Here is a 25,901-nt window from a genome sequence, read left to right on the forward strand (position 1 = left end):
GAGCCTCAAAGACAGTAAGAAGCAAGCAGAGGGAGAAAAAAACAGAACATTTTTCAGAAACTGATTTGATCCTTAATGGCTGTGCAATCATTGTTACATAGAGTTTGCTTATGTTGTTAAATAAAGGCTAGATTTGACATTAATAGATGTCACAGATGTTCAAAAGCTGCCACAAAGCATGAAAAAAAATGGACGTCTCTGAAAACTTCGGCGCATTTTTGCAAATATGTGATGTCTTGATAACTCGAGAAGATATTTGAACTTTACACAGCTACATTCGAGCCTGAAAATATCTTAAAAGTTTATTTTGTGACCCAGAAAAAGTAATACGTTTTTTAGCCACTCTCCTCCGCCATTAACACGCTTACAAGTATGCACAGGCTCCGACAAATGCGATCCTCCTTTTCCCCGGACTACCCTTTCTGGGTCACAATATAACCTTTTAAGATATTTTTAGCCGAGAATGTAGCTGTGTAATGCTCAAATATCTACTTAATTTATCAAAATATCACATATTTGCAAAAGTACTTCCATGTTTTCGGAGAGCTCTGTTATCCACCAGTGCGATAGCTGACGGGAGGTCAAGGCTTGATAACAGTCTGCGAGCACAACTAACTCCTGGCTTATTGTTTTCAAACCCCCTGCGGTCTTTTGCTACTCAGGTTAAACATGATATATATAATTAGTTAGTTAGTTAGTTAGTTAGTTAGGGCTATGGATTGAAAATACCCCCCACACCCCACCCCTAAAGGCTGCACCTCCCGAAGAATTTTGTCTGGGCTCTTAACTCACTTTTTTATTTCAAACAATCAACAGAAAATTTCACCGACATAGTTTTATATAAGGTTTTTAAGGCTCTGGTGTTAATTTTTAAGTAACATGAGCCCAGCGGCAGCAGCAACGCTAGGCTAACACTAACTAGCTAGCAAGATTGTAAACCTGGTGCTAAACTAAGAGAAGCCACAAAATCAGTTTGAATAAGAGTAAACATTTACTCACCAAGTCAGTGTATCAGGTAAAGATCCACAGCAATGACAATAATCTCTTGAGCTGACGCTTTTCCAGGTTTGCTCTAGTGATGTGCGATACCACTGATTTCCTTTCCGATCCGATACCAAGTAATATTCAGGGTGGTATCGACGATACTGATCCGACACCGATACTTTGTACAAAAACTTATTTTATTTATTGTATCTCAAATTATAGTGTCATAATGATTACAGAACATCAGATTATTTGTTCTTATCACTTAATAATGCAGAGTTCATCATAGGGCTGGGCGATATGACCCAAAATTCATATCTCGATATTTTTTACCTGGACGGCGATATAAGATATATATCTCGATATTTTTTTTAAAAGCCATAAAGTAAGAACAAAAAGAGAGTTCTTAGTCAAAGCTGTGTCCCAGATGTCACACAGGCACTTTTATTAACATAGATGTACATAAGATTTACTCAAAAATAAATTATGAGCATTTATTAAATAATAATGCTCCATAAATAAAAGAAAACAATGTTGTTTTTGTGCATAACAAAAATCTCACAATTGTGCAGTCAAAATGTAAACTAAAAGACGCTGAGCATAGTAACAAAGACAGATTTCACAGCTGCTCTGTTCCCAACTTCTACTGTGTGACTGACAGCATTGAGTTTGAAATCCTCTAGTAACAACGTCTCTTAACAGGTGCCATTTATAGTCCTTATACACAGTAGGGTAATATTACGTTGAAGCACAGTACGTATCACTCCGCAAAGGCTCCTCGGTAGCCGTAATGCTCTGACAATCCATCAAGCGGTGCAGCACCATAGCTTACCAAAGTTGTACTAAAACATTTTTGACTTTTGATTGCTGAGCGCTGTGTACCACATAAAATCGGTTCGCGGCCATCAAGCACAAACAGAATTCCTACATAAGGCGCGCTGTCAACTTTTGAGAAAATGCAAGGATTTTAGGCTGTGCAGCGCCTCTGGGCTGCATGGCGTTAGCGTGGTTAGCTCGTTAGCGTGGTTAGCTAGCTAACACGTTGACGGCGTCCAGCCCCACGCACGGCGATGTGCAGTAACTCGTTAACGGAGATTTGCCGTGTCCATCTTGTCGCTTCCTGCAGGTGAAGCGATGGGGGAGGAGGGGCGAGGCCGAGTAACGTTGCGTAAAGACAAAAGTGGACGAAAGAGAGGCAAACTTGCGGCTCCACAAGTATCCGATTGTTCAGTCTGACGTCACTAGCCGTGTCTGGGTCTAAACTCCGCTGCAGGTCCATATATCAAACGATCACTATGGCATTACTGAGAGTTGTCTGTCTAAAGTCTTTCATCTTTAATAAAATGATCAGCGTTCTGCTCTACCAGGAGTAACAATTGAGTTTAACATCCAGGCATCCATGAAAACGGAATTTATGACATTTAACGTAATTAGAAGTTAGCAGGGAGTTAGCTCGCTAGCTTCTATCTAAATACAATATAGCATGTCCTGACTGCGGGGTTTTGGAAACAAATTAAAACGTACAGCTCTGTTATCACTTCCAGCATAAATGAAGACAGAAAACTAAACAGCAGTGACGTTTGTAGGGTTACTGAAGTTGGGCTAGCTGGTATATAATGATGTGCTACGTGACCGCTAGCGACACAGCTATGTTAGCATAATAGCATAATATAAACAAGCTAACTTTTTTTCCACTCGATAAAAGTTAATGTGAGTGTTCTCGGTGGTCAGGAACAAATGTAATCGCATGGCAGGATTTCTCCCAATTTTCCACCCGGACAACAAAATTGAAAAACCATATCGCAGAATTCATAGCGCGGCCCAGCCAATTCCAGTTTCCAACAATGACGGCAGCTACTTAGTTTTAATATTACTCTTATTTGTCTTTCTGGGTCGCAAAAGAACTTTTAACATATTTTCAGGTGAGAATGTAGCTGTGTAAACTTCAAACATCTGAGCCGACCGACACATCGTTTTCAAACCCCCGCGGTCTTTCACTGCTCGCGTTAAACATGATATATAAGTCACTTTGCTAACTTAAAAATGTTATTGTTAGGCTTTTTCAGTGTTTTATTTGTTCTTGAGTAAATTGGTTTGGCTGAGATTAAAGTTATTAGATTAGATTAAATTAAATGTAACTTTATTAATCCCTCGGGAGGGTTCCTCCGGGGTTTTCACACAGCTGAATAAACGTCAAACAGAAAACTAATTAAACAAAGTGTGAGACGGTAGAGAGTTTACGCCAGCGCCCGGTTATATTTTAGATAGCAAGGAGCAGACGGCAGAGTCTCACTCCACCGAGGGAGCTCGTGATGTACTACCCGGCTTTCTTTAGACCGCGAAGGCCGGGTCCTCAGGTGGAAGCAGCCTCTGAATTTGGACACCCCTGCTGTTTCCGGGCATTTAATGTATTTTATCCGATAAATAAACACTGTAAAATGTATTTATCCCCCCCCCCCAAACAGCCCTTTTGAATGTCTCCCTAATTCTGAGGTCTCAAGGTTGGCAATTATGGCCACAACACCTCACTTTTTTTGCCACATGTAGGATCGATCCGCACATCACTAGTTTGCTCAACATATTCCATAACAAATGCTGGCGCCATGATCATGCGGACTGATCCGAGAGGGAGGAGGACGGTAGTCACGTGGCATTTTCAAAACACATCTTTCATCCTTCCGCCCTGAGAAGCAAAACTTCCAGCTTACTTAGTTTTTCTAAGTTAAGACAACTCAAATAAATTGAGTTTATCAGCATTTTGCATATAAAGTACTGGTAACTTATTTAAATCGAGTTCTAATAACAAATTGATAAAAAATGAGTTCAGCCTATTTAATATTTTGAATTAAACACAATATTACATTTTACAGTGTGCTTTGTGATAACATTTATTTAAAAATTGTTTTCATAGCTTGTTTTTAGTTAAATAAAATATAGCTAATGGCAAGTTTTCAGAAATACAGAGGTCATGTGTAAAATTCTTCAACACACCCCACTGAATGCATATTTATTAATTCATCTGAAATATGTGTTAACTTGTTTATTGAAAAATTTAAATGCATTGTTAGGTTGTTAAATTTCACAAACTTACAGAAACAAACTCAAGAAAAGGATCCTTAGTGTCATCCATGACCCTGTTTAAGTCCTCAGAAAGCGAATCCATAGATCTCCAGAGTGTTTCTGTGTGTCTATTTTAGCAGTTATTTTCTATTCAGCTCAGTCCCAGTAAGAAGCCTTTTGTCAGAGAGCTCTAAAAACACACCATACGTGATTTTCTCTGTAATAAAAAGCAGACAGTTGGCTATTAGCTAGTTAAGAGTGTGTAATATATTGGAGCTTAAGACACCAGAGCTGAAATGCAAACAAACATTGGACTTAGATTTATCATTCTGCCAAAACAGACCACGAATGAACACTGTGAATTTTGCTGGCATATGCAGGATGCTGTTTTCTAAAGCGATTATGTCAGATGGTGTAAAACAAAATTAATTAAAGCGTTCATACGTCCAATCTAAGAGCAGTCGTTAGCGCAGTTATTCACACACGTTACAAGCGCAGAACAAAAAGCAAACAAACAGTGAATGAGTACAGATGCCACTGCGCAGATGTCAGAGACCCAGCAGCTTGTGTCCCCTCCAGATTTGCATCTTTCACTTGAACCGCTCAACTGTTCAAAGAGACAAATGATGAAAATGAGCGGGAAAGCACGAGGGCATTGAAGCGTCAAGGGATGACGATGATGATGGCACTAACAGATAGAAGTATTGTTTGACACCTGTTCTGAATTTTACATTTGAAACTTTCCAGCAACCTTCCATCTCTTATCTCTAGTTTGATGTAAAAATCATGTTAGCAAAGAATATTTTATAGTTTGCTTTTCTTGGTTTTGAGTCCTTTCGCACCTTAATCATAAAATAATGTAGAAAGCTTTTCTCTTAGCCATAAACTTACTGGTATTTTGGTAAAACAAGAACCCAGTCTTATTTAAATATGACAAGAAAGTTGCTTGTTTCATATTTCCTACCTCAGTTTTGCACGCTTCTCCTCACCTCCTCACCAGATCCAATCTCATACCTGCTCCGGCTAATAAACTGCCGCTTATGTAAATGCCACATGTATGATAATTCTAGCTTCTCAATAATAAATGGGAAAACCTCATGAATGAGCCAAATTAGTGCTGACCATCACATCAGCCCCCCCAAAACTCCATCATTCTCTCTGTGACCTTTCTCTCCTGGCAACCTGAGGAAGTGGATGATCTCCAGTTTGACAAAAAAAGGGGTAGAAATGGGAGTTAATAGGCAGCTCCTCTGCAAACACTGGGAGTCTTTATGAATAGGAGGCAATTACACAGATCAAATATACAGCAAGGGGAAATGGGTCTGGAATTCAGGAGGCAAAAAAAAAAAAAGAAAAGAAAAGAAAAGAAAAGGAGGGGAAATACAAATTGAAGATGCTGGTAAATATAATAATGTGTGCCTCATGTAATTGTCTGTTTAAATGCAGATACTGAAGAGGAGTGTTGACTGATGTAGACAGAGGAGACACAAGGAGGAGTGCCTGGATGGGGACTGGTCTACAGTTACAAGACTTCTAGCACAGAGCTGGAGATTTTGTTGTCATTGCTGATTCTTTTTTGTTTGTTTGCTTGTTTGTTTGTTTGTTTGCAGACTTCATGACGATCCATGTCTGAGCAGCACCATTGTGCTGGCAATGTGACTGATTGATCAGTAGATGAACAGTAAAGATTAAGAGGATGACAAATAAGCATGCTGCTTACACAGCGCTTGGGGCTAATCCTACCCCCTCCACCACCCCCCGGGTTCCCTTTTGAGGACCTGCTGCTGAGGAGAGCCCACAGACAGTGACAGACATCGGAGGGAACACACACCCGCACACAACCTGTTCACGTGCAACAAGTGTCAGCTGGAGCTCATGACAGGACCCCAGCTCATCTGAACAACCACAGCAGAGGTTGCAACACACAGCACGGGCTCACCCTGCCATCTGTCCACCGGGGACCACCGGAGGCCCTGCGGCCCTACGTATTTTTATTTGAAGCAACTGAGCAGAAGAGGACCAAAACTTTTTCTTATCTGCCTTCGTCAATCACTAGAGGAGATATTTTGAGAGAAAAATAATGGAGGATCACCTTACAAAGATACCCATGATGCCATCCTCTTCCCCCACAGAGTCATCTGGCAGCGGTGGGACTGATGACAGCAGGGGAGGTAAGAGCTCCACACCAACGACAACAAGTTGCCAATGAAGTCTGAAGAGTGTAACACTGACTTGGCTCGGTAACAGGGAGGAAAAGTTAGCACTTAAACAATATGAAAGTTTGAAACACCTGAAATTCTTTACTCAACATGCATCGGGTTATGAATGAAATCCAACACAAAAACATTAAAAACTCTCATAAAAACACATAATTATGAGCAAGCAATGCTTTTTTTAAATTATAGTTAAGGATTTTATTCAATTTTTGTGAGTGTTTAGACAGACTGTCCTGCTACCAGCAGACAGAGCTGACTGTACAGATGGCAGGCACATGTATGAAACAATACCAGCCCTAATGAGTGGCAATAACCGACCTACTCTGTGACTGTTTTTGACTCACAGCCAAGAGTCCTGCACCGGGCAAAGCTCTGAGCCCAGCTCTGGTCTGCAAAGTGTGTGGAGACACCAGCAGCGGGAAACACTACGGCATCTACGCCTGCAACGGCTGCAGCGGCTTCTTCAAGCGCAGTGTGAGGAGGAGACTCATTTACAGGCAAGAGGAAACTCAGCTGTAGACAGTTATTCCAGCTTCATCGTGTGACGTTTCCTCATCTATTTAAAATAGTCAATATTCAAGGTGAAAGGAATATAAACTCTGGTTTTAGCCTCTACAAACCCCATATTTTGCCAACTATTATTGTAAATTAAAGTGTTTCCTATTACTGTATAAGTAAATGCCTTTCAGATTAAAAAAAATTTGTAGCAGCACAAGTCAGTGTGAATAAAAAAAAATGCACTTTTTGCACTCAAATATTATAATAATAATAATAATAATAATATTGACAGAAAGTAACTAAGAGAAGTAAAAGTAAGTAAAACACAAATAGCTTTAATAAATATATATTAAAATCCCCTTTAATTCTATCTGTGATTAAAAGTAGAACCCAAAACTTTTCTTTTCACTTTTGATATTTTTCTTTTGATGAATGGCAGGTTAAAATTAAGGACTTAGCCACACTGGTTTACTCAGAATTCGGACATTTTCCATATACATTCTAATAGCTGATCTTTAGTAATTAATATGTTCTTACTGCTTTCAATATTCTGTAAGCCAAAAGAAAATAAGTGAATGTTATTTTGTCATTTTGAGTCGACTCTCCCTTTAAAATGCGTGACTGTTGGTTAACAGGTGCCAGGCCGGTACAGGCATGTGTCCAGTGGACAAGGCTCATCGTAACCAGTGCCAGGCATGTCGGCTGAAAAAGTGCCTGCAGGCGGGCATGAATAAGGACGGTGAGTCGTTTTAGCATTCATGAGCTTCATTAAACTGATTGGTGTCCAGTGGAACTCAAACATGAACCTGTGAGCGGTTAAAATCATTCCTGTATTATCACCTTAGATAACAGGTTGTGCCTTTCTGTCTCCCCCCTGCAGCGGTTCAGAACGAGCGGCAGCCCCGCAGCACAGCTCAGGTCCGCCTGGACTCCATCGATGTGGACCCGGAGAAGGAGCACCTGGCCACCACACGGGAACCCACCTCCTCTTCCTCCTCCTCCTCTTCCTCATCTTCTTCATCATCCTCCAATGGGTCTGTCATCACGTGGCCCCACATCACCTCCTCCATGTCCATCACTTCCTCTGTTGCAACCCAGCGCTGCATCAGTCCCCAGAACAACCACCGCTTTATGGCAAGCCTCATGACAGCTGAGACCTGTGCCAAGTTGGAGCCTGAGGATGGTGAGCAACAGTTGTCAAATGAAAGGTTTTTGCTGTAAATTTAAGGTGAAGCTTTCTCCTTCACATTAGGACTTGCAGGGGAAATGATGGTTAGAAAACACATATTCTTGGGTAAAACGCAAATGAGTGGGGTTCAGTACAAAAAGCAGAGCATAAGAGGGTGTTATCAGGTGGGCAGTGAAGAAGGTGGGGTTGATTTCAAATCTGTCATGGTTACATCTCCACTTACCGGAGCATGATGAGATCACCATGATGATCAATCCCATTCTGGAGTGATCAAAAATCTTTACTAGCTAACCAAATTTGCAACTCTGCTTAAATATTCTTCTAATTCAATTTAATATTTTAAAGTTACTATTTAGCAAACATCAGGTGAGTAGTAGCATGTACAAAATGCTAACATGTGAAACTATGATGACATGTTCTTTAGTCTTAGAGAGACTTTTTTTTGTCCATATGGGCATCTGCTGACTTTCAGCTGGAGCTCAAATTTTATGACTTTATTACATAGTAATAAAGTCTAATCTAACCTGAACTGAAGCACATCACAACTACCTGAAGTTTAGTTTCATCTGTCTATGCAACAAGTTGGTTTTGTTTCCTCTGCACTCTTGATTCTGAGCTCATCTTTTCTGTTTCAGTTGATGAAAACATAGATGTGACCAGCAATGAACCAGAGCAGGCGTCTTCAGAGTACCACATGGCTTTGTACCCGTCTGGTTCTGAAAATGTATACGAGACCTCAGCAAGGCTTCTCTTCATGTCCGTGAAATGGGCCAAGAACCTGCCCGTTTTCTCCAACCTGCCCTTCAGAGACCAGGTAAGCTGAAAGTGAGGGTTTTTGACCTCTATTCTTGTTAGAAAAAAAAGTATAATGATAAAAGACAAATTAAAGTTACAGATATAAAAAATATAAAATGCAGATGTCTCTTTTATATCTAAAAATATATTGAATCATGATTTATCTTTATATGCGACAATGACAGAAAAAGACAGAAATTCTTATTTTTATCTGTAAATTCCAAATACCGATGTCATTATGTGCTTACAGGATTACATATGTTGATGTAACTTCATGTTCATGACATTCATGACATGGCCACAATGACCACAAAGCACATTCAGCATTATGAAATGACAATATGACAGTTAATAGTACCACAAATACTGTCTGACTATAAATAAGTAAGTGAACACTGAATTAGTGGTCCCATTCCTGTTTGACAACATTACAATGTGATTGGCTCTGCAATAAAAGGGAATGTCAGGAATGAGCATCTATAGTTTTTCTTTGTGATTTCTTTGGGTCGAAGGTGAAGCTGAGTACAGGGGTGCATATTCAGTTTCTAGTTTTTCTTCTTCACCAGGTCATCCTGTTGGAGGAAGCATGGAGTGAACTCTTCCTCCTCTGCGCCATCCAGTGGTCTTTGCCACTAGACAGCTGCCCACTGCTGTCTTTGCCAGACCTCTGCCCTGGCATGCAGGGAAAAACCAGCTACACTAGCCTGGACCTGCGCCTCCTACAGGAGGTCTTCAGCCGCTTCAAGGCCCTCGCTGTTGATCCTACCGAGTTCGCCTGCCTGAAGGCCATTGTGCTCTTCAAGCCAGGTGAGGAACAAAACACTATTCAGTTGATTGTCTACAATCTGGCAGATTACCTTTAACATGATCACAGTACGTAGCTATGTCCACTGTCATTGTTTTCAAGAGATAAGCACCACGCAGAGGCTAAAATTTCCCTCAGTGTGTTTTATTTAATTAAGATCACTATATTACCATACATGTCATTTAGTAATCATATCATCACTTTATAATTATGATGCCCATCAGTATGGTACATCAAAATTATAGAGGCATTTTTTTTTTTATTACATGGAATGTTATACAATTTTTGTCAGGAACAGTTTTCCCTAGAAAGCAAAGATTCCATAAAGTATTTCTTCTGCTTCACAGAGACTCGAGGTTTGAAAGATCCAGAACAAGTGGAGAACCTGCAGGATCAGTCGCAAGTCATGCTGGGACAACACATACGGTCACACTACCCTAGCCAACCAGCCAGGTAACAACCTACCTGATAAAGGTCACCAATTCAATGGAACAAAATGACAAAACACAAAACAAAACTCCAGTGTGTTTATAACAAAACACAGAATTTTTGTTCTTTATTATGTTTAAAAGTTGATTTCTGGATTTGAAAGTAACCTTCATTCCTTCATTCTGTTTCATGACAAGCATCCTTAATTTGAGGTTTTATATAAAAAACTGATTTCCCTATGTAACTGATTCTACAATGTGAAAGGCTTTTGCTTTAAATTATTTGACATGGCCTTAATTTTATTATGATCTTTGTGTTTAGGTTCGGAAAGCTGCTTCTTCTCCTTCCCTCTCTGCGCTTTGTGAATTCTGAGCGGATAGAGCTGCTGTTCTTCCACAGAACCATTGGAAACACTCCCATGGAGAAATTGCTGTGTGACATGTTCAAAAACTAAAAGAATCACAGAGAAACCCATGCAGTCATCAGTAATGTCCTGTTTTGGATGGGATGATGACTGACAGATATTTGTTTTGTATATATACAAGAGATTCTGCATGCTGTTGTTTGTTGTCTTCTTTTGTCACCTCCACATCAGTTAATTTGACAAAGAAGAAAATGCAGTTCAGTTTTTGTCATAATGCGTTTTCTTTGTATTATATCAAGAGTCTCTGATTTGAAGTTATGGTCATACTAGTTTTGTTGTTGTTGTTTGTTTCAATAAAAATACTTTGTTTGGTAATAGTGTAATTTGTTTGGTAACGTGTGTGTGGCCCTGCTGATGTTAATGTGACTGTTGTATTTATGTTGTTACGCCTTGAAAAAGTAAAAACAAAGAAGAAAAAATCTAAAATATACCTGTTGCTTTAATTCTATGGAGCAGGAATGTTTTCAGTATACTTGCTATGTTACTAAGAGCTTGCACCGAACCCATGAAACAGTGCCCTCTTCTGTCTGGTTAATACACAGATTCTTCAACACACTCTCACACACAATAAATATAATAAAAAAGATGACTAAGATGTAAGTTGAGCCCCTTTAATCTGTACCTCCTATTTAAATTAGAATTATGAAAATTAAGCAAAGTGTGAGTAAGACTAATGCTTATACTGGCGTATCAGCATTACTGCTTTCCACAGACGTGGAGAGTGACATTTCACTTTGTCTTTGTGTTAAGCAATAACTGTATCAATTTTCTTATTGCTTCTCTTAAATACAGCTGTGGAGTCATTTGAAAACATTGTCATTCAGCCTTAAGTGAAACTTCATTATTTTGGCGTGTTAGAATGACAGCATCATGTATGTGGCACCTTTCCACCCACTTTCTCAGTGACAACCAACGAAAAAACCAAAACCAAAAAACATTGGTGAGACATCTTTAACACTGCTGGTAGAAGCAAAAAATCTTTTTACTTTTTCACTTTTTTTTACTCCAGATGAACCATTTTCACTCAATTTTTAGTGTGAATGTTGCAGAACACACACTGACAGTTTGGACTGACAGATTTCGGTCAGTCCAAACTGTCTGTAAATACGGGACAGAAATGCTTCTGAATTCTTTTGCAGCTTTTTGACAGGTATATATTGCTGTGTTACTGACAAGATTAGGAGCCAATGTGCAGGAATCAGAATCGCCACTGAGCTCAAGATACAGCTTTTTGTGCTGGACTCACAAGGATCAAAAATAGAAAAGAACTTAACTAGGGAGAGACTAGGAATTTGCTAACTAGGAAACTACAGGAGACACTTGGAACATGAGGACACTCAGCAAGCGGGAATGAGGGACAACACAACAAAGGGCAAAGGGACACCGAGACAATAGCTGTGTCTCACTTCAGGGGCTGCAGTCTTCGGAGGACCCGGCCTTCGCGGTCTACATGTGCCAGATCCTCCGAAGACCGAGAAGGCCGGAAGCGAGGCTGTGAAGTGGGATGGTCTAGCCTTCAGATTTGCCTCGCCAGCTGTCTCGGTGGAGTTTAATAAAATGAGCCGTCTGCTCCTTGCTATCTAAAATATAACAGGACATTGGAGTAAATTCGCTACCATCTCACACTGTTTAATCAGTTTTCTGTTTAATCAGTTTTCTGTTTGATGTTTATTCAGCTGTATGAAAACTATAACTTTAATCTCAGCCAAACCGATTTACTCAGGAACAAATAGAACACTGAAAAAAGCCAAACAATAACATTTTTAAGTTATCTAAGTGACTTATATATCACGTTTAACCTGAGTAGTGAAAGACCGCGCAGGGTCTGAAAACGATGTGCCGGGAGTCCGGTGTTCTCACCTTGGCCACCCGGTCAGCTATCGAGCTGGTGAGTAACAGACGTCTCAGAAAACGTTGGAGCACTTTTGCAAATATGTGATGTCTTGATAAATCGAGCAAAAATTTGCAGTTTACACACCTACATTCTTGCTTGAAAACATGTTAAAAGTTTATTTTGTGACCCAGAAAGAGTAATATTTCAAACTCGTTAGCCGCACTTCTTCGCCATTGCCGCATTTGAAAAGTATTTTTATATTATTATGGAAATTTTAGGAATAATAATTTAATTAATAAAGTAATAAGAGTAATTTTACAACTAAGTAGCTGCCACCATTGTTGGAAACTGGAATTGGCTGGGCCGTGCTTTGAATTCTGGGATAGGTTGGGCCAGGAAGGATACACCCAACCTAACCTTGAAATCCGGGAAATTGAAGGACGCATTTGTCGGCTGGAGCAGCCTTCGAATTACGTTGCGTCGCTATGACGTAATCGGCCTTCAAATGCGGCCTCTGAAGGATGGACTGAGATACAGCTGGTATACAGTCAATAAAGGAAGAGGAAACAAAAGCAGTTAAACTGAAAACAATGCACACAGGATAAGAGGACCTTCAAAATAACACAGGAACCTGACACTTAGACAAAACAAACATGGACACATGACTGAAACACGGGTCACAGAAAGTAACAGTTACAACTTATCATCAGTTATCATGCTGTAACTGCTCACTATTATGTTATTTCTGCTTAATGTATTTTGTCTTTTTTGTGAAAAGCATTAAATTCAAAATACAAATACACATTTGAATATATAAGTATATGTATACTCCCATGTATTTCTATGCCTCTGATTGTCAATTCAATTCAATTTTATTTATATAGCGCCAAATCACAACAAAAGTCGCCTCAAGGCGGTTCATAAATACAGAGAAAAACCCAACAATCATATGACCCCCTATGAGCAAGCACTTTGGCGACAGTGGGAAGGAAAAACTCCCTTTTAACATCCAATATTCAAAAGGTAAACAAACAAAAAAATTATTTTGACCAGACTGTAGTCAGACACCTGACTACATCAAGAAGTAGTAGGATCTTTACACTCTGTACCACGTGTCTTCACATTTCCATCTACACAGTGACCTTATAACAGTATTATTAAAATGAAGTAAATTCCACCTTGAAATGAGGTTTGAAATGATGAGTTCTATGTGGTTTAAATGAGCGTTGGTGTACCTCAGCCAAATGTCAGCTTGATAAGAAACGTCAGTCAGTATTTCTTTACCTTTTGATTCAAACACACTGCCACTATCAAAGAGACACAGCAGAGGAAAGGAAGTGGACCCCTGCTGCATTTCATTGAGACATCAAACTTGTTTTTTTATGCTTGCAAGCTGAATTGAAAGAGTTTTCAGTTGCTTACAAAGGCAAGCAACTGAAAACTCTTATTTTAACACAAATATTTTTCATTCTAAGCTGAAACTGAGCTTGAAGTCTGGGGTTTAAGAAGTTAAGAACAGCATCCAACACATCTGTGGTGATTTTTCTATGTTGAAATAGCAGCATTTGAGCCATCTGGATCCAGTGCCAGGCCCTTACAGTCCCAGTCTTTGGATCAGATCAGCTGGCCCTCTGCAGCCTTATGACAGAAACTCACCAGTCCAGATTAAAACACTTTCAGCTCCCACAGGCACCAGATTTCCCAGCAAAATATGCTTTGACTCAAATGGTGCTATTAAATTTTCTTTTAAGATACACAGCATGAGCACTGGAAATCATCATAAAGTCCTGCTTCAGCTGCAGTTTGGAGAAGGTGAAGGTCTGTTGTTAGTGTTCGTCCTCTGCAGCGGCACTGGATGCTCGTCACATGGTTTCTTTCTGTCTCATTTTTATTTCATAAAACTTTAAGTTGAGGTCCTTACGTAACGTGTCCCATTCTCATTTTCACCTTTCTGTCACTCGTTCACACAAAGGTTGCCTCTGTTTCAGTGAGATTTTCATCTTAAAAGATTAGTCTGTTAAGTAACAAGCGGAGGGAGGCAAACAGGTTGTGCCATTTGCTGTGCAAAAATAACATTACCTAATCTGAATGACAAACCCATAGAGTCGTAGGTGAAGATCATGAGATGTCTCATTAGATGAGCAGCAATAGCTGGACCAGTCTGTCTGGCAACAACCAAACGACAACCTAATTTGATGCTCAGTTTGATGTTTCTCCCATGTGACTGGCTGAATTCATATTTGTGCTGAAGAGCGATTGTGCCTAATACATGGCTCTTGACTGTAGTCTTGTTATTGATTAACACTCCCATTGGATAATACAACTTTAGCATGTTTCACTGTAGAAATGGTACTGGCCAGATGTGAAGAATTTACTGGACTCAGACTTATTACTTACGAACCATTTAAATATCTGCACCACCAAACTCAACAATGCATTTTTTTTGTTAACTTGACTGTTAATTAAATCCCTAAACGTGATGCTACATTGTCTTTGACCAAATATTATTCTATGAATCACTTTTAAATGATTATGTTGCAAGGTTTAAAACATTTGTTACTCCACTTGCTTCATTTCACGTGAATGTTAAACCTTGCTCCACTCTCCCTCCCTTCTGTGCAGCCCTTAATCTGCTGCGTTTAGTTATTAGCTGGACTGGAATGTGTTGGGGTTCTTGGGCCAAGCTGTCCTGACACGTTGCAGCAGCACCAACAGACTGCTGACTGGAGCTGGACCAGGAGGAGTCCTCTGGATCCTTATTTGTCCTGCTTCACCTGTATGACTTGATTAAACAGCTGCAATGAATCAGAGCAAAGAGGGAGTTGAGCCTTTTCAATATTCCTATTATGACTATTCAGACTGGTACTCAAACAACGCAGAGCCTACAAAACCACCCAAAGAGTGAGTATAAAAAAGTTGAGTCAAAGGTGTCAAATGGGGCCATAAGCATTGATTATTTTCACAGGTTGGGTCCTGGTACATCAACAAGGTCAGAAAAGTGCTGAGATGTGGTGGTTTGATTTGTTTTAGGCTTACTTTGCACATTTTTTAATGATGGTTTTATTCCTTATTTTCTTTTTGTCGCAGAGTTATTTTACCATGTGACCCGACAGCAGATGACAAGCTCTTCCATATATGCATATTATCGATATCAGTAAGTATACTTGGACCTGACTACTCTCTTAAGGGCGGGGGGTTGTTTTGTTGGGTTACTGCAGATAAATTGGGGTCACTTAAAATACAGCATAATATCAAACTTGTTGAACACATTAGCACTCTCCATCACCATATTCCAAACACCAAAAGAGGGAATAATTTAGAAGAATGATGTTCTTCTTAATCCAGTACAGATCCACAGACGTGGAGAATCAATATTACAGTGCACTGACGTTGTTCTGGTTGTACATGGTGACACAACACCTTACTCAAGTCACTGAGTGTTGCTTTTTTTTCTTTAACTTATCACCATCTAAGTTATGATCATATGGGAAATAATGCTAATAATGCATTAATTTATCGGACCTATAGGCTACTGTAGTAGCACAATGAAATGTAGTATTTATAGCTTTGCTTCATTAATGTATAACTGCAAATTGTTGTTGTGTTAGGCTAAAATAAGTCCCTTTATAATTTAAAAGGTGTCTAAGGAGATGCAGCTTTAAAAAGTATTATATATTACTCTTTACTTTTCTTATAAGTAATGCAATGCAATTAATTACTTTCTTTGTGATTCATTACTTAGTAATTCATTAGTAATTCATTACACTACTCATTAAAATGCAATAAAAAATAAGAGGATGCATATCCACTCCTCAAAGGCTGTATCACCCCACAAGCTTTTTTCCTTCTGCACAAGAACTGAAATTGGCTGATTGTGGCGCGAATCAGAATCAGAATCAGAATCTGAATCTGAATACTTTAATAAGTGCACAGAAAAAAAACATTTGTTAGATGTTTTTTTTAATCCACCTGTGTGCAGATGACTGAAGAACGCAGTTTATAACACAAGCAGTGGCAAAATTTAAACTGTAATGAAATGACTGAATTTAGTTCAGTAACATGCTACATTACTGTGTTGCTGAAAATGTAGTGTGACTACAGTAATGTGTTACTTTTTAATCTGTTACACCCAACACTGCTTGTTTCTACAGTAAGGCAGAATGAACAAGAGAAACACTGATAACTTTGTAGTTTCTTGGGAATGCATGGCTTAAGCAGTTTATAGCAATTATAGACTGTATAAGAGTGGACATTGTCACCAATGTAATCCGCTAGTCATCTTAGTCTTAAGATAGCTTTTTGCAAACAAACATAACAAGCAGGGGTCAGCTCTGACTCACAAGCCAAGAAATTTTTATGTAGTATCAGATAAAATTATAGATTTGAATGTCTGCTGCCAACACAGCTTGAACATTTAAACTATTCTCCTTTTAAGTGGAACATAAGAGGATGAGAGAGGTTCATTTCCCAGTACATCCTTTGGTGCATTTTCCAGGAATCCGTCAGTTGTCTTTGCTCCCAAAGGATATGCCATTTAGGGACTTTTACTGTCATTTAGCCTTCAACCAATTACGAATGAACACAACTGACTCAGTCATAAAAATCCTTCTACTGTGTATAGAATGGACACGACCCAATTTCATTGTACGGTAAACAATCTGAAAAACTATTAGAGGTGGGTCATGAAATATGTTTTCTACCAAACAAGGTTATTTATTTGAGGTTCTTCTGACTTATAGGTCAGTTCCTGACATATCTACAGTGCTGTGTTATTTTGGAAAGTTGAAGTTTTAATGAGCTCCTGGAGCTGGCTCTGATAAACACAATCAAATACAACTTAGCCCTGAAAGATAGGGGGCACAGTAAAGCCTTATCATTTAGTGACACGACAGCATATTAAGAATAACGTTTGCAGTTCACCATTTGTACCTGAAAGGAATGTCATAATCCTGTCTTAATCAGATTGTCCTATCATTTCAAGGAAGCATTCGATTACACTTGTTTACAAGTGTGTTACAAACAGTCTTTTTTTATGAATCTGCCAACATTTTGGGGCAGCTTTTGACAAAAGGAAACTTTTTAGAACAAGCTAGCCTAAAATTACGTTTCCAGCATGTAATGTAAAAAAACTATACTACCTTACTATATTAGTATATAATGACAATCACTGATGTGGCATTAACTGTATGATGCGTAACGGAAGATCTAAAATTTTGTCCTTCCATCTAGCTGGTGATCATGTTAATCCTGGCAGGTCTCACCAGGAAAAATAAATTCTGCCAGGGTTTCGCAAGAGGATCCTCAAGCATCTTCAGGTAAATTTGGTAAATACAAATTTAACTGCACATTTGTCTCATGTTATCTGAGCCTCCCTGTGTGATCTCACAGTCCAGCCAACTTCCTGGATCAGACTCAGAAAAAAGGAGTGGTTATGGCTGTTTTTGGACTGGTGTTCAGCAAGCTGGCAATGCTGGTGATCACCCCAGACCCTCTGCCTTTCTCCAAAGATACTCCAGCAGATAATAAAGGTAGACATCTGAATGCTTGTTTGTTCTTTAGTTGCAATGAAGATTGTAATTGCTTCAGTTATATGGTGGTTTGATTATCATGCCAGTCAGTGGTTTTTGAACATACACTGCCTTTATTATTATCCCTTTATTATTAAAAATCAGATTATTCACGTGGAGGATTCTAGAGAGTCCTTGTTTTTCCATTTTGTCTATACTGATTAGATTAGAGGTTTCATTTTAGGAACTGATATGCCCTGTCTTTTTTTGGGTCCTTTTTTTCCAGAGTACATGAAGATAATCGCCATATTTTATTACCCAATCCTGTATTATCCTCTGTTGATATGTGGAACTCTGCAGCGCAAAGCAGGTTATGTGTTTGGGACACTGCTCTCCTTCACTCACTTTGGAGTCCTGGTGTGGCAGAAATTTGACTGTCCAAAGACTCCAGAGGTAAAATACCAACAAAAAAATACTGATGTATAATGTTTAAGGGAAACAAATGAATTTCATATCTGAGAAGAATACTTTCTTTAAAAGTTTATGTTGCCCTTCTGTTTTCAACGTCAGACTTGGTATAAAAAAATCCTACACAGATTTCAAATATCTGCTAAATTTAAAGACATTTGTTGCTATGCAACCTCATGGTAGATTTTGAGGTGCATGAACAAGCTACTGTGGCAACAACTCAACCAATCCCAAAGATTTTCCTTTCCATGTTTCACTTTCATGACATGCTTGTACAGTGTTGATCTTGCTTCTAGTTGTAGCAGACATAAGCTAGTCTAGTTAAAAAGTTTGAAAACAGTGCAAAAGCTGGAAGAAATAAAACCCAAACAAGATGGGAACAGCCAAGTCTGGTTATAGTTGTTTAACTTTTGTGATTTGTCATTAAGTAAGTCCTTTAGTAACTGATAATTTTATATAATTTTGGGTTTGTATAAAATACATCACGTTACAATTGAAGGAACTGATACTTTAAAGGACAGCATATTTTATTTGTTTACAGATCTATAAATACTATGCTCTACTCGCAAGTCTGCCTCAGCTGGCCTGCCTTGCATATCTCTGCATTCAGTTCCCTTTGCTGTTTGTGAAAGGACCAAAGACGGACGAGGTGAGAAAAGTCAGAATACACAAACATTCTAAATTTCAACATTCTAAAAATGTATGATATTTATCTCTGGCTGTGGCTGGTGCACACGAATAAGTACGTAACATAGTTCAATTATGTAAAACAGAACTGTGATTACAATGAGCAGCTTGTGCAGAAAAAGAACAGGTTTAACCCTGTGTCCTTCAGCAGATTATGACGGGAGAGGTGACATTTTCCCACCTTCAAATATATTAATCCAAGACTTATACTTCAAAAGCAGATTAAATCCCCAACAAACACTAATTGGTAACATTGAAATTACAGAGTTATGAAGGAAATTAAACTTGTAGTTATGTTCTGAAATACTGACACCTTAAAATGTTTTTGCTCACAGGACCTTGACAGTAGCTACTACACCAACTATGTGAAGTTACTTCTCAAGAAAAAGTCCTCAACTGCCAGGTGAGCAGAGATTAAAGAGTGATTTATTTTATTAGACTCAGAGTGGTGACACAAAAAAAACATGATAGAGGTCGGGATCATATTTCAATGAAGATGACAAAATTTATAATGAAAGCTTGCTCATTGGCAGTTTTGCTGGTGACTTTAATGTGTTCAGTTCCAGTTCCATTAACTGTGCCATTACAGTGAGCTAGCAGCTTACTTTGTTGCAGTGTGATCATTTTCTGACTTCTCAGTTTCAGAATGTAATATGTGACAAAGGCCTGATAATGTTTGTAGGTTTATTTTTAATCGATATTTATAGAGTAGTATTTGCTAAAGATTTTCCTTTCAGAATATTCTTTTCTTTCTACATTGTATTAGCTGACTGTCACTGGTTCAGAGCCCAGGCTCCACAAGTTATAAGCTAAAATAATCGCTCTTTTGGAGTAACTTCAAAAATGAGATTAGTGGAGTCTAGCATTTGATATTAAATCAACTGATCATTTGCTTCTCTGGCTTCATGCAAATCAAATTAATTGCACTTTCAAGCCACATGCCAAAATTATTATTTTTTGTCTGTTTTTTAAAAGTGAGATTCCTACTGGCTTCAACTGTGTAATGGTGTATAATCCTTTAAACCCACAAATATGTTGAAATTTACCACATTTCTCACCACATGTATGCATGATTTTCATTCAAAGTAAAAGCATTTTAAAACTGTGGATTACCTATATTTGCTTGCACCTTCAAAGGTGATAAAATTAGGATAGTTAAAACAACCAAATTCACCTTAAAAATCCAGGTTACTGTTAAGACTGATAGGAAGAAGAGGAAGAACAAAGTTATTTTCAAAACAAGGTACAAAGAGTTTACGTGCAATTAAAGAAGTATGAGTGAAGTTTATTATATAAAGACAGGCCAAAAGCAAGTGACAGTTTTTAAAAAATAAAGAAAATGCTGAATTAAAAAAGATGAAGTGTTATCTTTGTTTATCTTCAACAGGCCATTGAACAATTAAGGTGCTTACAGAAGGTTTACTGTATATTTCGGGGGATAAACCTCTATAACCGAAATGATCATTGCAAAATGGGATTTGGATATTTATTCAGCTTTACCTGACGATCAGTCTGACTGTGTAATTCTGAATCAGCTCAAGTTTGTTTTCTTTGTCTTTGTTGTGTGAGCAAAAAAAATGAGAACAGTGGATTAATCTAATCAAAATCAAAGGTAGTATTTTCTAAATTATTTTATAGACAAGGTTTTTTAATTTTGAGAACTGTAATATGCATAAATAAACAATTACGCTAATATCCTTGTTGAAATTTTAATTATTTAAAGATATTTTTTAAGCATTTATTAAATAAATACTTACTGGAAGAGTGAGATGTGAACCAAAATAGGAGGAAATATAGTACTACAGTGTTGCAATGGAGCTTGTGGCCTTGAATTGTTACTGTAGAAAATGTTTGGTTACTAGCATAACCCAGATTCTCTGAAAACCAAGGGGGATATGAGAGATTATTCTGATTCTGATTATCTGATGGATCATACCGGAGGGCTCTTCCCATAGTGAGGTACTGGGGGAGGCTTGAAAAGGAACTTGCAATTCAGTTGCAGATATCAGCAATACATAAGTAAATAAGTTAAATAAATTAAATATAAATCGCATTCATGTAGTTTGCAGCTCTCACGACTTGTTCTCTTGTAGTTTGTCAGCATCTGACAAACCAGCGCTTGCAGAGAGAATTCTGGAGGTGATTAAGGGTTACATTTATATTCCTGAAAAAGGTGAGTGTTCTCATACAGATATATTTTTTATGTAACGCTGACTTAACTTCTTCTGCATATCTGACATATTGGAAATGCTGCAGTAACCTACTTGATCATTTTTCCTTTCAGTGTTTCGTTTTCCACTGAAGCTGGCGGTATCATCTTTTGTTACCTGTGTGGCTATACACCATGTGAGCTTAAATAAGCCAATAATACCTTTACCTATTTTAAAATGTCATACCATCTTGGTTCATTTGTTTTACATTCACCATTGCCTGTTTCACCCTACAGACCGCACTCTTGATAGTTGTCCTGGTGGTGCCCACTCTCCACATTGTTCGTGCTGGTATTGATGAAAATATCGCCTTCTTGTTACTGGGTTTTGGGATTGTGTTATCAGATGACAGGATGGAGGTTGTTAGAATTGTAACTTTTTACACATGGCTGCTGGAAGGTATGTGGGTCTGTTTGCTGTCCCTGTAACAAAATACCAAAGTATTTTTGTTTTAAAGTAAGACTAATTTGTTTTTTCTTTTGCATCATTTGCTTGTTAGTATGCTACCTCTGTGCGATGACCCTGTCTTGCTTGGTCAGCCTTATTATGCTCATGAGGTCCATGGTTCTCCACAGGTATGTGCAGTAAATCCTCAAAGACTGGAGGCATTGGTTAAAGGAAACTCTATTTTCTCCATGAAAAGTTTACTTATTCTGAATACTGATTATAGTCTAACCCCAATATTGCCAGACTTCTCATTGTTGCCTGATGATAAGTATTTCAACTTTGTTACTTATTTTTCTCTAGATTTTTCTCAGACAGGCCTTCCTGTCTGAACCTGATGTGTGACTGGCTTAATGTGTTTCAGATCAAACCTAAGAGGACTGTATAAGGGAGACATTTACAAGCTTTGCAACAACCAGAAAACCATGCATCCGTCTAGAACAGGTGTTGTCTGTTGGATGGGCTTGACGGGATACCAGGCTGCAATCGTCAGCCTTGGTAAAGCTTGAATAAACTGCATCACTGACTTTAGTTTTAAGAATAATGCTGGAAAATACCACATCATGAAAAGAAAAAAAACAAAACCCTTTTGACTTGTCCTTTTAATAGGGATTGTCTCTCAAAAAGTTTTTTGTCCGAAGAAAAGAACTACAACTAAAAAAGACAGGCTGTTGATCTGGATGGCATGTTCCCTTATTACCATGAATGCACTCATTGTAGTTTACTAAAGTACTAACTATGTAGTAATCCAGCTTTGCAAATGCTTGTGAGTGATGCTTAATAAAACCTGTAGTGCTGGCCATTTAAAAAAGGCTTAAGGGGTTAAGGAAAAAAAATACTTTTAGAAATGATTTTAATATTCAAAGTGGCCTGTTTCTGTGTTAACTCTGCAGGAATGGCTATCCAGACCATTGTGTTTTTCATCTGCTTCTTGTTCCTGGTGTTTTTGATCATTATCCCAGTGTTTTACGGCCGTAACATCATTGTCTTTGAAATTGCAGGAAAGGCATGGTGAGTCAGCAACAATTCATATAGCTCTTTCCTTTTTTCTCTTTTCATGAATCAATGATTCAAAACACTTTCATTTTCCACCTTTGTGATGTCTCAGGCCGGCCTGGGTCACACTGATACTGGTGACAGGGCTTCAGCATGTGACTGCTAAGTTTGCTTTCATCAAACAAAAAGCCGGCACAAGAGACCTGAACAACAGGTGTGTTTGTTTAGTCCTACTCATTTGTTGGAATGCAGTTTAATTAGGTTTTGTTTATTACTTAGACATTTCAATTACTAGTTGTAATTTTATTTTTGTTCGATACTAATAAAAATGCAATGCAATTCTGAGGATGAAACTGTTTAATTATTAGTAACACGTGTCAGTTATTTAGTTTAGCTCTTTTACAGCATAAATGATGTCTTTAAATTACAAAGAACTGAATAAATAAATAAATGGTTTTCCAACTATTAGTACTGAAGGCTTTGTATCTGTATCGTCAAAAAATACTAAAGAAGTAGATTAAGTAGATTACAACATGAATACTTTCTCACTGGGATTCAACTTGTTAATTAGAGACATGCAACTACTTCTGAGGACACTGGGGTCTTTGTTTTGTGGTAGAGGGGGCCTCAGAGAGTTTCTGTTGAGTAGTTTTAGCTTTAGGCTGAAAACTGATTCAAAAACATCCATTTAATACAAAGACATTATTTAATTTATATAGATTGTTAAAGAATAATGAGTGGTTTTATTTAATTTTGTACTGAGGCATAAAGTTGGAGAACAAAGAACAAATCTAGCTGAAAGGGTTGAGATTTCTTGAGTTTTAAGACCTATTATGGTCCAATCTCAAATACCATTTCCCACAATGCAACTCAGAATCCTTTATTTGTTGTTGTTGTTTATTTGTTATTACTTCATTTAAAAATGTGAAGCCTCCACTCATCAGAGGTCAGCACTTTCAGGGTCACAAGCTCTGTCACAGGCTTTGTATTGCTAATGTAATTAACTTCATGTTTACACTCAGTTTTTTCTCACAGTCTCCTCCATGATGCTTTTCAGAGAGAGTCTGTTCCTCCTGACGTACCTGCTGTTCCTAATCAACACCGTGGTGGGGCTGGTTGTTGCCATATGGAGAATAGTAATAACAGCTTTGTACAACATCATCCATCTTGGTCGTATTGATGTCAGTCTGCTGCATCGCACAGCAGAGTCCTATGACCCAGGTACGATTCATTCAATTTGTCTAGAACAATGGAATCCTGGAGTATTGAGGAATAGGCTATATAGACCTTTGTGAACACATCCTTTATGTACAGTAACACTGTTACTAATTTTAATCATCTTGAATGACTTGATGATAATAACAAAAGTATGCAATTGCATTTTTCAGACAGTCTGATTTAAATTCTACTCTGTGACCTTTAACTCTATTTAGCCTACTGCTACTACACACACTTCCTGAAGGTGGAGGTCAGTCAGTCGCACCCGGTGATGAAGGCTTTCTGTGGGCTGCTGCTGGACATGATGGTTGGGGGTGGGAGAGCTGGACAGAAAATACAAGATGCAGAGGAAGGTAGAAATCCTAAACTGGAAACACATAAAGACAAACATCCTCTCTCTCTCACACACACACACACACGCAAACACAGTCCAGCTTTTGTGCCACTACATTTAAAACATATTGAACATTAAGTATTTAATAAGAATGTAATAATAGTGCTTTATGAAAAAAATGCGTTGTGGGCAGGAGAGGGAGTTGTTGTAATACCTAGAATGATCACAATTGGAAAAAATTAAGCAGTGCTGACTTATTCTTTTAATACAGCCGTGGTTTAACTTCTGAAGGCCACAATGTGTTACTCTCAACATGTCAAGCTCAGCTTTACACTGTCCAGCTTAATTATCCTCACTGTCAGGAAGAGCTTTTACCGTAGACTCAGCTAATTGCTACTGCTAATGCTGTGGTCCAATCATAATATGTTTATTATTTAGCATTTCTGCTTATTATGCTGCCATGCTGAAATCTGCATCCTGGCAATCCTCACTTTATGATTATTACTACTGCATGTTGCAATTGTGTAACATTGTTAGTATAAATGATAAAAAATTTAGCTTACAGGAAAGAGCAACATTTATCACTTTAGAATGGCATGCCAAAATCAGCACAGGACCATTGTGTTTTCATTAAATCCACTTTTCTCTATAATATATTATAAGTTGCTGACTCTCAGATGGATATGCTTGTAATGACAAATATCAAAATGGATATTTAGTTGTGTAGCTTTTACTGACTACAATTTCTAAACCCACAGAGCTGCCAAATACAGAAGGCTTTGAGTGTTTCTCCACAATGTGTTCTTTTCAGTGACACACACATGAAGCATGCTTATGCTGTTATATGGGGTTGTAACAATTTCTTAGCCACTGTTTTCAAAATACATCATGCATACATTGATACATGACACTAAGCATATTCAGCCCCTTGGTTTGCTGTCTCGTTCTGCCCTCAGCCTGCTCCTCCTTCATGCTTTCAGGAATTCAGGAGAATAAGCCAAACAAGGCGAACAGCAGTCAAAGGATTCGCTCTCGCTGGCAGCTGATGTACACATTGGTTAACAACCCCTCCCTGCTGGGCTCCAGGAAGCATTTTCAGACTCTGCAGAACTCGGAGAACGTCCTGAATGGCACCCCCAACCGAACCTCCAAAAAGGGCAGCAAGATGGAGGCCAGCAAGCTGGGCGCAGAGCCAGCAGAGCCCACTGAGACCCCTGAAAGCCAAGAAAAAACTGAATGAGTTTGAGTTGGCAATATATTTCAAAATTGTACTGGGTGTAATCTGCATTAAACAAACCTGCAAGTGCTAAATATAACTACTACAATCAACCGCTTTGCTTCAGAGATCTTTTAGCATTTAACTTATGTAAATAGTTGTCTAAATTATTCTGTTTATTTCTCTTAGGTTAGCTTTAGGCAACAAAAACATTACATTAAGATCGCATCCAGAAAGCACAAAAGTACAGAATATGTACTTAAACAGAAGTACAGATACTAGTGTTAAAAAATACTCCAGTGAAAGCTGTAGTATGGATTCAACTTCTATACTAAAGTAAAAAAGTACCGGCTCTGAAATGAACTCAAAGTAATAAAAGTAGCTCTTTGGAGAGTGTTTCTACTACCTATTTTTGTGCAACGTTAACTGAACTCTGTGCTGTATTAATGTAATGATAAAATAATATCAGTAGAGGGAACAAAAAACATGTTTCAGTCTCATTTTTAATTCTAATAAATGTATTCAGCTTAAATCGATTATGAGAAGAGAAAAAGAAGGAAATAAAATAAAATAGCTCTTTTTTTTGT

General features: G+C 38.3%; 2 protein-coding genes across 2 annotated transcripts; both read left to right on the forward strand.

The window, feature by feature from the left end:
* The first annotated feature begins 5,779 nt into the window (after window positions 1-5,779).
* On the forward strand, window positions 5,780-10,819 carry LOC102215390 (photoreceptor-specific nuclear receptor-like). Its single transcript, XM_005744389.2, has 8 exons — window positions 5,780-6,215; window positions 6,607-6,757; window positions 7,394-7,497; window positions 7,639-7,941; window positions 8,583-8,761; window positions 9,309-9,549; window positions 9,895-10,000; window positions 10,298-10,819. Exons 1-8 carry the CDS (start codon window positions 6,125-6,127, stop codon window positions 10,428-10,430), a joined length of 1,308 nt encoding a protein of 435 aa, XP_005744446.1. The 5' UTR covers window positions 5,780-6,124; the 3' UTR covers window positions 10,431-10,819.
* A 4,080-nt stretch (window positions 10,820-14,899) lies between these two features.
* On the forward strand, window positions 14,900-25,401 carry LOC102215676 (stimulated by retinoic acid gene 6 protein homolog). Its single transcript, XM_005744390.1, has 17 exons — window positions 14,900-15,135; window positions 15,322-15,388; window positions 17,464-17,549; window positions 17,623-17,762; window positions 18,028-18,194; window positions 18,751-18,858; window positions 19,232-19,299; window positions 20,990-21,069; window positions 21,181-21,242; window positions 21,343-21,505; window positions 21,606-21,681; window positions 21,915-22,048; window positions 22,444-22,561; window positions 22,659-22,760; window positions 23,604-23,767; window positions 23,980-24,117; window positions 25,079-25,401. The coding sequence occupies exons 1-17, from the start codon at window positions 15,035-15,037 to the stop codon at window positions 25,336-25,338; spliced, it is 2,034 nt and encodes a 677-aa protein (XP_005744447.1). The 5' UTR covers window positions 14,900-15,034; the 3' UTR covers window positions 25,339-25,401.
* Window positions 25,402-25,901: the final 500 nt, after the last annotated feature.

The sequence above is a fragment of the Pundamilia nyererei genome, unplaced genomic scaffold, assembly GCF_000239375.1.
Source record: "Pundamilia nyererei isolate P.nyererei 1_Seehausen unplaced genomic scaffold, PunNye1.0 scaffold00143, whole genome shotgun sequence".
Lineage (NCBI taxonomy): Eukaryota > Metazoa > Chordata > Actinopteri > Cichliformes > Cichlidae > Pundamilia > Pundamilia nyererei.